The sequence below is a fragment of the Miniopterus schreibersii genome (assembly GCF_964146895.1).
Source record: "Miniopterus schreibersii genome assembly, chromosome: 15".
Classification (NCBI taxonomy): Eukaryota; Metazoa; Chordata; class Mammalia; order Chiroptera; family Miniopteridae; genus Miniopterus; species Miniopterus schreibersii.
Genome location: NC_138115.1, coordinates 13,299,782 through 13,313,238, shown reverse-complemented (window position 1 = coordinate 13,313,238; position 13,457 = coordinate 13,299,782). Strand labels below are relative to the sequence as shown.

At 46.5% G+C, this 13,457-nt stretch overlaps 1 protein-coding gene across 2 annotated transcripts in view; it reads left to right on the top strand.

The window, feature by feature from the left end:
• FLNB (filamin B) overlaps window positions 1-13,457 on the top strand; it is a 128,917-nt gene that overhangs the window by 40,016 nt on the left and 75,444 nt on the right. For both annotated transcript variants that reach the window (XM_081159520.1, XM_081159521.1), the window contains exons 2-3: window positions 10,016-10,264; window positions 12,612-12,709. In XM_081159520.1, coding sequence (XP_081015646.1) covers window positions 10,016-10,264; window positions 12,612-12,709 — 347 coding nt within the window. The remainder of the gene's footprint in view (window positions 1-10,015; window positions 10,265-12,611; window positions 12,710-13,457) is intronic.

The window sequence follows — 13,457 nt, the reverse complement described above, 5'->3', positions numbered from 1 at the left end:
TTGGTGCATCACCTGATGCACCAGGATTATGGGTTGGATCCCCGGTCAGGACACATGTGAGAACCAGCTAATGGATGCATGGATGGGTGGAACAGCAAATCTATGTTTCTCTCTTTCCCGCTCTCTCAAATCAATGAAAAAAATTAAAAAAAAATTCAAACAACACAGGAGCATGTAGTAACAAAAAAAAGAAAGCCCATCTTTTGCCATCACCTGAGCTTTCTTCCCCGAGAGAGCCAGTGGGCACGGTTTGGTGCACATGCTTCCAGATCATTCGTTCAGGTGCAGTCATGCCTTTTCAAAAATAGAATTCCACCATCTATAGTTTTCTACACATTTTTCTTTCCCCTTACTGTATCATGGAGGCCTGTTCCTATTGAAGCAAACAAATCCTTTTCATTCCTTTCACAGCAGCCTGTTAGTCTCTTCCCTGTCCCTTCTATAAAGTCTATTTAACCATTTGTTCAAGGGAAGGCACTTAAGTTGTTTTCAGTACCCCTCCCTCCCAGTATTAAGTTATAGTAATGAACTGCTTTCATGGTTAGAGATCACTGTGGTACCCAAAACTCTCCCTCCCCCCATTAGAAAAAGAAATCATGTTAGGGAACTTTCTTGAATACTTTGTGCTTCAAATTGAATGTATTGACCTTGCATTTAATTTTCTGTCAGCAGCGGTCGGGCCTGGCCCCTACAGACTGCTCAGGAATCTGCTGGAGGAGTTGGGGTGGCCTGCAGATTTGAGCAGACTGCCAGTTCATCCAGCAGCCCACTGAGCAAAGAACATCTTGATTCTATCAGCTCTAATCCCGGGTCCCTGATGGGCTGGCTCTTGTGGTTGTTAGCAGATGGAATGCTTGTCTGTGTTGGAAGCCTGAGTTCTGGGGTATTCGGCTCTAAGCAACCTTGATCGAGTCTTTCACAGTGTTAATGGGGCACTGTTAGTCCGCAGATTTGTATGTGCGTATAAGATTATAGCCATATAATAACTGTAATAGTCTCCACTGATGTGGGGGAACCATCATCAGGCAGAATGCGACCTGCTTTACTACATTATCTCACAGCAGTTCAACGAGGTGATTCCAGCTATGACTCTCATCTCACAGAGGAGATGGAGAGTGGGGAGCAGAGCAGGGAAGTGACTCATCCTTGTCCCAGGGCCACTAAGTGGCTGTGCTTGGGAGGGGAAGCTGGCTTCTCTGACCGCCTCTCACTGCCCCATCACTTAGTGTCCCTGACCTCTGGGTTACTTGGCCACCAATTATTTCAGCAAGTGAGCTCCCCTTTGTTTGAATGGGTTCAGTCCTGCCTCCACCTCGCCAGCACCCCCCCCCCCCCATGCTCTTTACACGTGGGTGTTGGTGTGGAATTCCACCTGCAGGGAGGAGCCCAGTGTCTGGGCTGCAAGAGCTCTGTTATGTTTTGGTGCATGTATATCTGGAGGTACCCTCCTGTAATTGTGGGGTGAAGGTCCAAATATGGGGGCACAAATTCAAGCCTTCAGCTGAGTTGGTACAGAGAGGAACTGTCCAAAAGTCTCAGTATAGGTTAAGTGGGGAACATGCCCCCTTATCTCTCCTTTGAGAATTTCCTTTCCTCCAACTTCATCCACTTTCTGTTGATAATGGTGAGAGCCAGCAGTTATAAATTATTTGGAATTTTCCTCAGCTTGGTTCCCTTTCAAGACTTTAAATTGAGAGTTTTGCTCCTTTTATGACTTCACAGTCTTTGGGCAGCTGCCATTTCCGTAACAGGCGTGTGTGAGTTGTAACATAAGGTGAGGTTTGGGGGGGAGTGCAAACTGGTCTCTCCCCTTTCAGACTGAGGAGGTCACCTTGATCTGATTTTGTAACAAGGCTTAGCTTTTACAAGTTTGCAGTGGAAGGGTGAATGCCTACCCTATTCATCAGCATCAATTTTTTTTATTTTTAACTTTTAGTCTTAATTATAAAAGGGGGAGGGGGAGAGAAATCCTCCAGAAACATGGCCTAGCATGAGAGAGGAGAGACAAAAGGCAAAAAGGTGTTGTTTTTTTTCTTTTGTCCCTTAAAAGATCTTTAGTATCTTACCCTGGGTGGGGGGATGCTGGTGTTCATTATAATAATGTCGTCTCTTCGTGGAGTGTTTTAAAGCCAATTTAACTTATTTTCTTACTTAAAAGTATAACTTGTACTCTGTGCAGGGCCTGGCACTCAGGAGGCAGTTAGGAAGTTATTTTTTGGACGTAAGAAGAACAGATGAAAGGACAGTTGGGCTTTCCTAATTTAACTTCTAGTCTTCTGAGTGATCCTAATTTCTATTTTCCAGGGAAAACACAGGTTAATAGGTCTGGGCAGAGCTGTGTCTCCTGCTTTCCCATGCCCAGCAGTGGGGCCTGGATGGCGGGTCTCCCAGATACAGGGACAGGGTTAGGACCCCCAGTTCCTAGGGTGCGATGGAAGCTGAGAGAGTCCTGATGAGACAAGGGGCAGTAAATGATCCAGCTCCGACTCCTGCTTGCACCACCCAGGCGTTGTACTATCTCTCTCTGTGCTGTCCGACCACCACGATTTTCTCCACAACCTTGTGGTTTAGGGATGGTGAGCATGACTGGGCCATTCTGCCTGGGTTCGCCTGCCAAGCACAGCTCCTTCCTGGCTATGAGGCCTGGGGCTGGGTTCTTTCCCGGTGTTCAGCCTCATCTGTGAAATGAGAGTCACGCTGCACTCACCTCGCCAAGCCCTGTGACATAATGTGTATTCAGAGAAGTAGGGAGGGTGAGTCTGGGCTCTGGCAGCAGAGAGAACTGGGTTTGCATCTAGCTTCTCTTCTGTGTCACTTTTGGCAAGTGCCTCTGTTTTCTCATCTGTAAAATGGGATTAACCGTGACCTCAAAGTATTGCTATGAGGGTCACATGAGGGGAGGCCTATGGTACCGGGCCTGTCCCTAAGGGGAGGTCTGGGCGACAGAGCTGCTGTCATGTTTCCATTGCTGTTAACGTAAAGAGAGGAGGCACTTAGGAGTCTCCCTCGTGGTTCCTCCTGCCCTTACTGATTTCCTCCAGGGCTTCCCCTTGGGCGGCACACGCGTGCATGGGGTGGACTTTGAGCTGTGTTTCAGGCCTTGCCACATGAGAGACTGAGCTGGCGTCAAAAGGTGACAAAGACCTCCGTACGCAGCCAGTGTTTATTATTTCAGCTGGGCATGTTCCCAGAGCAATTGTGGCCGGAAGCTCGGAGGGAGGGACAGACACCACCATGCTGAGGCCCTGTGAACTCACGCCGGGGTTTACCTGCATCTCCCAGTGGCAGGACCCTGGCTTCCTCTGCCCCATGCTCAGTCCCTGGGCCCTTGTCCTGCTAGTCACCCAGGACCTCTGTGTGGTAGCAACAGAAAGCAACAGGAACCTGTGGCTTTGAGGTAAAAAAATCTCGTTTAGCATGCACTGCTTGGACCATTTTGGGGTATCTTTCCTTTTTCCTTCTTTCTTTAACCTTTCTAACAAGGTTAGAATCCTTATTCTAACTTTTGAAGGCTTTCAGTAGTACGAAGTAGGAAGAGACTAAGTACTAAGCCCTTTAATATGCCCATCTCATTTAGTCCAGTGTGGCTTTGCTGCTAGATATAAAGTAATTCTCAAAAGTGACATTGAAAAGAAAGTGCAGTGGGTGATGGGGCAAATGCAATTTTTAATTAAATAATGCCCCAACCAGAATATAGGGTGTTTGAGATACTTTCCGAAGCAGTATATCACCATAATGTCCATGAGCTGAAAGTCCACCAAAAACTCTATACCAAAATAAAAATAAGGTATTTAGGAAATAATTTGCTTCAGTTAACTCCAGGCAAAAATTGTCCAGGTAAGAGAGCGGAAGGAATAGTTGGCAAAGTGGAGGTTTGAAGTCTGAGGTTATGCGTAAAGATGCATCATTGCCTATAGTAGAAAACTCCGGGGTTTGGAAATGTTTACTCAGTTCTGTTGCAGAGAAATCCAGGCTGCCACTCCCATGCCAGGCCCAGGGTAGACGTTGCTAATCTGCACTGTAATCTTCCTCCTGAGCCTCCAGTCCCATGCCTTGTTCATGGCAGGCAGACATTGGTGGTCCATTTGGGCACTCTTTCTTGCTAAATCCAGAGAGGGCTTCAGAATCTTTCTCAACACACTGAGTTTTCACCTCATATGCCAACACCGTCTGCCACCCCTGGTGTATTGTATCATCTTTTGAAAAATTTCTAACATAAAAAGATCTGGGTGAAAAGTTTTTAAAATTTTTATTTATTGATTTTGAGAGAGAGAGAAAGAGAAACATCAACTTGTTCCACCCATCCATGCCTCCATTAGTTGACTTTTGTATGTGCCCTGACTAGGGATTGAACCTGCAACCTTGGCATACCAGGACAACGCTTTAACCAACTGAGCTACCCAGCCAGGGCGGGGTAAACTTTTTATTAAACCGAATCCTGACATAGTGATGTGTAAAAATTGTTAACTCAGACCGTTCCTTTGTTATTATTGAGTAGTTCATGAGCAGGAAAATGAATAGGAAATCCAGTTGACCCCAGTGCTCCAGTCTAGTCTGACTGTATTGTGGCTTGTGTCTTACCTACAGATAGAAATAGGCCCATGTGACTCCAGGTCTTAAAGGCCCAGAACATCCTCTTGTAGTTAAACTGCTGTAACAAAGAGATTAAAAAAACAGTGGCTTTTTTCAGTCTTCATGTTGGTGGGGCACCTGATTCTTGGACCCAGGTTCCTTCCATCACATTGTCTGGCCTCTCCTAGAACAAGTCAAAGCTAAGAAACAATGATGTCAGGGCTCTGGCTGGCAGTAGCGGGGAGAGTGTTTGGACAAGGCACACCCACTGCCCAAGGCCCCAAAGTGATGGTGTGCTTCCTTGTGCTCACTGTTAATTGGTGAGGCAACCACACCACCAAACTGCAAGGTAGGCTGGGAAGGGTAACCTAGGAGGAAGCTGCGTGCCTGGGAGAAGGGGAGGAAGGATTTTAGTGGCCTTAGCCACAGATGCTCTTCAGTCATTAGAGGAGTGAGTCACCTGGTTGTGTCTTGTCCTTTGTTGGTTCAAGCCCTGGAGAGAAACCCTGACTGAGCGGGGGAGAGAAGCTAGCCTTGCTCTCTTCATCCTGCCCAGGGACCTCTGGGCACCTGAGCCAAAGTGCACAGTCTATCCTCTGCTGTGTGGATGGAAGGACTGTTGCATCCCCAGAAATGTGGCCCCATTCTGGGCAGTTGACTGAGATGGTCCTCCTCAACATGGCCTCAGGAATGAAGGGCATCTGGGCTAAGTTTTGACTCTGAAACTAACAAAAGTGGTAAATTGCCTCCTTTTAGTTCAGGGCACCCTCTAGTTGGGACAACCGAGGCCTACAATTTGATCAGGGTTTGTTCAGGCTGGAAAAGAAGGCAGGAGGGAGAAAAACTGGAAAGCTCTCTTGGGATGTCAGTGAACGCTGGGTCTGCCCATGGGTTCTGGGCCCAGGTAACCAAGCTCTGCACTGTGACCTTGGCGCGCCCTTTCACAGGATGCTGCTGCTGTCGGCTCACCCAGGTAATCCAGGCTGATAGGAAACCCCAGTGCAGACTTGGAGGTCACCACCTGTAACCGCTAAGCTTTCACTCTTGCCTCCTGCCTTTGTTCTTTTTGGCTCAAGCCTGATAAAAGCATGCTGAAGTCAGTGGTGGTAAGAATACCAGCATTTAATGAAAACTGTGTGGAGGTCAGAGTGCTAAAGATGTGTTATCACATTTAGCCTTCTGAATAGCCCTACACTCATGTTCCAACATTATCTCCAATTGACAGATAAAGAAACTGGGGCATATAGAGATTAGATTGCTTGGCCAGGGTCGAAAGGCTTATATGGTGGCACTGAGCCTACACCCGCAGAGCCTGCACCCTTAAGGACCTGTCCCTTGCCTTTCCTTGTGTGCCACTTGCTGTGTGGTCAGCCAGGGCTTCAGAGGTGGCCCCAGTCTGGAGCAGTTTAGAATTCTATGCCTTTTTGCATCCACTCTACAGCAGGCAGCACTGGAGGTGAGAGGGTAGGAAGCTGTGTGTGGCAGCTGGTTCCCGCAACAGTCAAGTGTCCAGGCTGTAGGATCAGCAGGGAGCAACATAACTCATTCCTGCCTTTGTGGAGCTGACACTGAGCAGAGGAGGTAAACATGACACAGGTGATTATTTAAGCACAGTTGTAGGTGCACTGAAAGAGGAGGGCACACGGCAGTGAGGGGGTGTTTAACAGGGGATCTGTTCTAGTTTTGCAGAGTTGGAGGTAGAAGAGGCATTAGCTAGGTCAAGAGAGGGGCTGGGGAGAGAGTCCCAGGCCAGGCGGGCTGGGGCCAAGGATGGAGGGTGAGCCTGGGCAGCGTGAATCCAGGAAGTCAAGGAGGAGCTGACCCTGCCCATGTGGGCTGCTCTTCGCACCATATTCTATTTCAGGAAGGTCTGATAAATCATTCCTGGCCAACTCTTGGTTCCTATTGGGCTGTGACCTAGGGCCACATTGGTCTCCTAAACTGCCCAGCCCAGATGTATCCCCCATTCACCTACCTTTCATTTCCTGGGTTCACATGTCCCTAACATGTTCAGTATTGTGGCTCAGCCTCCTCTTGGAACTGGAGACCAGGGACTGCAAAGCCTCATGACCTTTACATTGCTTGGCTCAGAGAAGTGACATGTTGAACATTTCATCCTATTAATTCACAAGGTACTTTCCATTTTCTGTTTGTGCACAACACTGGGATTGTAGCTTCTGGGCTTTTGGTTCTACGGAAGAGTGTTTGGCACATAGCAGATACTCAGAAGTTAGGTGAATGAAGTAGGGGGTGGGGGAGGTAACACTTAAGCGCCTACTGTGTGCCAGGCATTGTGTTCTACTCATGGCATTCTCTGACCCCCTACTCCTACAGCAGCCCTGTGAAGTGTTGACTGTGATCATTGCCGTTTGGTAGATGAGAAGAAACAAGCCTCAGAGAGAGAGGGTGGGCGTATTGTTTCAAGTGTTACTTCTAGTAGAGCTGCTGGTTCCAGAACCTGTACTTGCCACACTGCCGCTCAGTGGGTAACAGATGAGAGGGTAGGGAGCAGAGCCTGTAGCAGTTTGTTCCCCAGATGGCCAAGTTGTGGTACAGAGTATGGTGGGCCAGTTGTCCCCAGGCATGTGACTGTCTCTGACTCAATGGCCAGCTGCATTGTGACCAATGGATGACCTTACCCAGGGGAGCAAAAGTGTGGAATGGATTCTGCTCAGGCTTGTCCTCCCAGGCCCCCACCCCTACCACCCCGATAAACTGGTACAGCCAGGAGAGAAGGTCGACACAGTGCACGTAGTAGGTGCACAGATGGTTGTGTGGATCGAACCCTCCTGATGAGAGTAGAGAGATGAAAGATTACCACCCCCTTACCTCTGGGGAACTTATTCATAAAGGCACTGTGTCCAAGATGCTTCTGAAGATGGCCTAAAAATAACTGGTTTCCACCCCCGTAAATGCACCCATTCCAGAATTTTGCTTAACAAGACCTGGAGAACTGATGTGCTGAAATGACGTGAAAACATTCCACCCTAGAATTTGCAGTAGCTCAAGTTAACTTTCTAGCTATTAAAAAAAAAAAAAAAAAAGCCTCTGCCCTCACTTCTGAGCAATGCTGGGTAATTTTAAGTACTTCCAGAAGGTGGATGTGGTTTGAGGGTCAGTGTTGTCCAGGGCCTGGACCAGTTTCGTGGGGGTTGTGATTGGTTGTGATTTGGGGAGCTGAAACCCACGGCCGGATTCCAACCCGCTGTCAATCTAAGCAGATTCCAGGAGGCGGGGAGGGCGTTGTGGTGTTGGCTTATTGTGTTCCTGAGAGAGGCTCCCTGTCACCCTCAGCCAGGGAGGTTTCTGGCTGACCCCCTCCACGTTTACACTCCGCATAAACACTGCAGAGCACGCTCAGGCCGGAAATTCTGTGACCTTGCTGATGCTCAGACGTCGGCACCGTGATGCTGTGTAGCAGTTCGTTTTCAAGGCGTTGGGATCTCCTATTTCAGGTGGGGGTGGGGGAGGCCTTTTGGGCAATTTGCCTTCTTTTTATTGTTCCAAGAGTTCGGTGAAGCATTTGAACCTTCACCTGTCAAAATCCCTTTTGGAATGAGGATTGCCGTCCCTCCAGCTTCCTAGACTAGCAGAAAGAAAGCATCATTTATCTCCGTGAGACCTTAATGGGGGCTTCCCCATTTGGACACCCACCTTGAATTCATTGGAAACAGAAGTTCTGGGCATTGTATTTTCATATATTTGGCTCAGACTTTTACTGGGTCATATTTCCCCCCAAATCTTTTTGAAAAATATTCATGTCTCATTCCTTTAGACCAGCATGTGTAAGCTGGGTAAAGATAGAGCAAATTGGTTTCAAGTTTTGATTTATGAAAGAAATCTGCAAGTTTGCATTTGAAAAGCATTTAATGCACAGCTCAGGGAAGTTTGAACTTTGCAGACTGATGCCTGTGGCTGGATGAGACTGACCTGTTGATCCTGCCTGGTTCAAGACCAGACCCCACCTGCACACCGCCCTTACCTTATTGATAAGCATACACTCCTCCCACCTTTCCCTCCTCACTGCTCTTCTCCCTTTAGCTTGAATGAGGAAAACTGGCATGGGAAATTGTGTGACCTGGGATTTCTTAGGATCAGTTGGTAGCACTTCAATGACAACCTTATAATAGGACATCTAATCCAAAAAACTCAGTCAGTCATGGTCAGGGGCTGCTTGCTAGAGAAATGTATGGTCTGACAGGATGAATTCCTTGGATTTTCATGTTCTGGGTAATGTCCTGTGTTTCATGCAGATTATTGCTGCTTTATTGACCACAGGCCCTCAGAAGCAGAGCTGGCTTCATGGTCACACGATGTGTGCAGCTGTGCAGGGCGGCCCGCTCAGAAGGGTTCTGTGTTTGCTTTAATGCTCTGCTGTTGCTGTCTTGAAATTCTTAATACTTTCTGGACAAGGAGTCCTGCATTTTTATTGGTCACTGGGCCTGTGAGTTAATTTATAGGCATTATTTACAATGCCTGTAAATAATGCTTAAAAGCTATTATTTATACAATTCATTACATAGAAAATCATGGGGCGCCATGATTTTGAATGAGGGTTGCTTGAATTTAGTTGGTCTTACCAGCCAGTTCATGATAATCTTGACTCACCCAGTTTTACACAATCAAGTTTTATTACGATAGAATCTGCAACCATGAAATTAACTTTGGTTTCTATGGTTTTTGGGTGTGGTCTCTTAAGAATCTTTTCTTGTGAGAGGACATAACAATAAACAGGTGAATTAAAAAAAAAAAAGGCCCCCACCCTTTCAGTTTTGAGTGGCATGCCTTCTTATCAGCATGTGAGTATATTTTCATGTGGCTGTGGTTGGGTTTCATTTTAAGTGCAGTTTGGCGTGTGTTTAACCAACGTTCAGGTGGCTTGCGGTGGGTGGGTGGATGGGGCAGGGAGGGGACATACAGGATGAAGAAGGCTCAGTTTCTCCCCAGCAGGTGCTCACAGGCCTGGAGTGGGCCATGGTAGGCCCAGGAGTGAATGGTCCTTGTCTCTTCAGAGGACCCCGGCACAGTCACATATGCTGGTGGGAGTGAAGGGCCACCAACCGTCAGATCTGGCCATTGAATGATGGGCCAGGGTTCATCCTGCAGGATAGGTGAAGGGTCTTCCCCTGAAGGGGATACAGAACAATTTAAAATTTTAAAAACTCTTTTATTATGGAAAATTTCAAACATACACAAAAGTAGAGACGGTGGTATAATGCATGCCCGTGTACCAGTGCCACCAGTTTACAACATTTTGGAATCTTAGTTCGCCGATTCCCATCCTCAGGTATTTCGAAGCAAACGCTAGCATTGCACCCTTTCACTCTGCAACAGTTCACTGTGGCTCTCTAACAGGTGATGGCTTGGTTGACTTTTTTACAAAGGGCATGATTCACACTTGTGCAACCCAGGGGAATGACCAAGGCCGTGCCTCTGTCCGCAGATAGCAAAGCCATCGTGGATGGGAACCTGAAGCTCATCTTGGGCCTGGTGTGGACGCTGATTCTCCACTACTCCATCTCCATGCCCGTGTGGGAGGATGAGGGAGACGATGACGCCAAGAAGCAGACGCCCAAGCAGAGGCTGCTGGGATGGATTCAGAACAAGATCCCCTATCTGCCCATCACCAACTTTAACCAGAACTGGCAAGATGGCAAAGCCCTGGGTGCCCTGGTAGACAGCTGTGCCCCAGGTAAGTGCCCATGGCTGGGAGTATGTGGGCCCTGAACCTCTCGGTTTTCATTGGGAAAGCTAGGCTTGCTGTGATTGGTGTATTTCTCCTGGTTTTACCCATTGTAAGAGCTAAAAATGGCTCCATTTACCTTTCCAATAGCAGGTCTCATACGTGTATGTATCCATTAACGTGTTTGAGCATTGAATTCGGTTGTTTATCCAAATTCCCACTCACGACCTTAATGCTCGCCGCAGGCCTTGGGTTTAGCTTCTAGACTACAAAATCCTGCTCCTTCCCATAGTTGGTGCCTAGTTTCCCGTAGCCTTTGGCAAAAACATGTGGCCCTGTTAGGTGGCTTGGCATGAAAATCTAAAAACTTTCATTGAGTGGAAAGTACCCATTTTTATCGACCACTGGCTTGACCATATATGGCTCTCTCTGCCCTTTCCTTTCTGTGTTGCCGTGAAACAGGGCTTGGTCAGGATCCAGTTGGAGCCTCTTCTACCCTTTTCTGAGTGTTGAGTGTGCCCCAAGACAGTAATTATCCTTATGGAGGGATTAGATTGATGGGTAGAGTTTGTTGGTACACACTCAATAGAAAAACCAGAGCCTGCATTTATATGTATCTCTCAAAATTGTTTTTAATAAAAAACTCTAATAATCATATTTTCCATTTGCCGAGTGCTGGGTATGTGCTGCACACATTAACATTTAATAAGCCAGTGGTTCTCAACTGCTCTAAGCAGAACTGTCTGGTGTCAGTAGGGCAGGGAGGAGGGCTGACTCAAGGCCCCATTCTTCTGTTAGAGCCTGGAAGCTGGAGTCATCAGAAGTAACTCAGACCTCAGCAGTAGTTCATTCCCGATACACTCTTCCTTTTTTGCGTCCAGAGACACATTTTAAGACATCTCTTTCCAGTTTAAATGTGGGGATTTTTACCCCAGGCCTATACTTCTTGTGCTTACAAAGGTTTTAAAGATAATTCTAAGTTTGCCCTTTGAGCAAGTAGATTTTTAAAATTATATAGGATGCTAGTTCAGTATTTTTTGATAAATCCAAGAATGGGATTGTGATATTGTGACTTAAGAAATATATATTTGTTCTTTCTCCCTTTCCTGGCCTTGAGCTCGTAAAAAGCTTGGAATGTCCTGAGTGATAAGAGCGGTGATAATGGTGTCTTTCAGCCACACCTGAGTTTATGTTAGTGAGGTGACTTTTGGAAAGCTCCAAAGGATAGGGGCTGGTTGTCTGGGAACCCACCCATTAGAGATTTGGAACTTTTAACTCTTTCTTCTGACCTCCAGAGAAGGGAGAGGGACTGGAGGTTGAGCTAATCAATTTTGCTTATGTATCGAAGCTTCCACAAAATCCCTGAACTGTGGGGTTTAGGGAGTTTCCAAGTTAGTGAATATATGGAGGTCCCGAGAGGGCGGCACCCTTAGAGAGGGCATGGAAGCTCCTCACCCCTTCTAACTTGACCTACATATCTCTACCTGTTCCTGAGTTGTATCTCTTTATAATAAACTGGTAACCTAGTAAGTAAACTTTTCCTGAGTTCTGTGAGCCACTCCAGTAAATGATTAAACCTGAGGAGGGAGTTGTGGGTTTGTAGCTGGTCAGTCAGAAGCCCAGGTGACAACCTAGACTTGTGCCCGGTGTTTGCAGTGGAGAGAGGAGGTGCAGTCTTTCGGGACTGAGCTCTTAACTTTTGGGGCCTAATGCTCTCCCCAGGTAGATAATGTCAGAATTGAGTTACATTGTGGGACATCCAGCTGGTGTCAGTGCCACACATTGGGTGACCAGGGAATAAAAGTATGAGTGTTGTGGAAAGTTGAAAAATCTCTCCTGCAAAAAGGCACCAGGCACAAATGGTTTTACAGGCTTCATTTATTTATTTATATCACACCATTAAGGAGTGGCTAACACCCATCTTAATGCAGGAAGATAACATCCCGAAGGAGACTTCTCAGCTGAGACAGAATAGTTCCACCTTTCCATACTCACATCTATGATACTTTCTGCCTGTAATGTATATTCAGATGCTCCTTGACTTATAGGGCTATGTCCCAATAAACCCATTGTAAGTTGAAAATATTGTAATTAAAAAATGCATTTAATATACCTAGCCTACCAAACGTAGCTTAGTCTAGATCACTTAGCCTACAGTTGGGCAAAGTCATCTCGTCGCTGCCGCCCAGCCATCACAGAGCATTGTGCTATATATATCACTCACTTGGGAAAAAATCAAAATTTAAAATTAGGAGTATGGTTTCTACTGATGACAGACTGCTTTTGCACCATTGTAAAGTCCAAATATCTCTTCAGTCAGCTAATACTAACAGCTTCTTTTGCATTATGTTAACAGGTCTGTGCCCAGACTGGGAATCCTGGGATCCGCGGAAGCCTGTGGACAATGCACGAGAAGCCATGCAGCAGGCAGATGACTGGCTGGGCGTCCCACAGGTACTCATGCAAGCATGCCAGGGCCCACAGCGCTGGTTCCGCCCTCCAGCTCGTTTTGGTACTGGGTGGGTGCCTCTTTAAATCTGGCAGGCAGTCTGACCTTGGCATTAGCCTTCAAAGAGTATTGCTTGTGGCATGCTCCCGCCTTCCTCAGTTTACCCATAATAGTAGGTTCTCATTGACTTAGATCCTTGTAGATCATCCAAAAATATATACTCTTTGTCACATGCGGCAAATTTTCTAGAATTTCTGCTGCAAAAATTCAGAGGTTATCTTTGGACACCAGACTGCAAATGAGGACCCTAATGATTAGGTAGGGCCATAGGAATCAATATTTAACCATTTTTTACCTATTTAAAAAAATTTTAAATTCACTATCTTAGGAAAAAAAATCACAGAACTTAAGGGTTTTTTTTAAAAAAAAGTTTTAGCCAAGATAACCTACAATTAATGAAAGTTGTGGAAGAATTTGTATTGCCCAAAATCCTATCACAGAACTATAACAAGAGAACTTGGAAATTATAAGTCTTAGATACCATCTTCAGTAGTCACATTGAAGTCTGGTCTTCTAAGCCTTTCCAGGAAGTCTAAAAAAAACCCTCCCCCTGACCATTTAATACCATGACTCCCATGTTCAAAGCCCTCGACAAGAGAAGTTGTGGGTAGCCAGTGCCATGGGTGGATGACCTCACCACAGGCTCCATCGAGGTCTTAGTTGGTGTTCAGAGCTGAGTTCAGTGTATTTTGT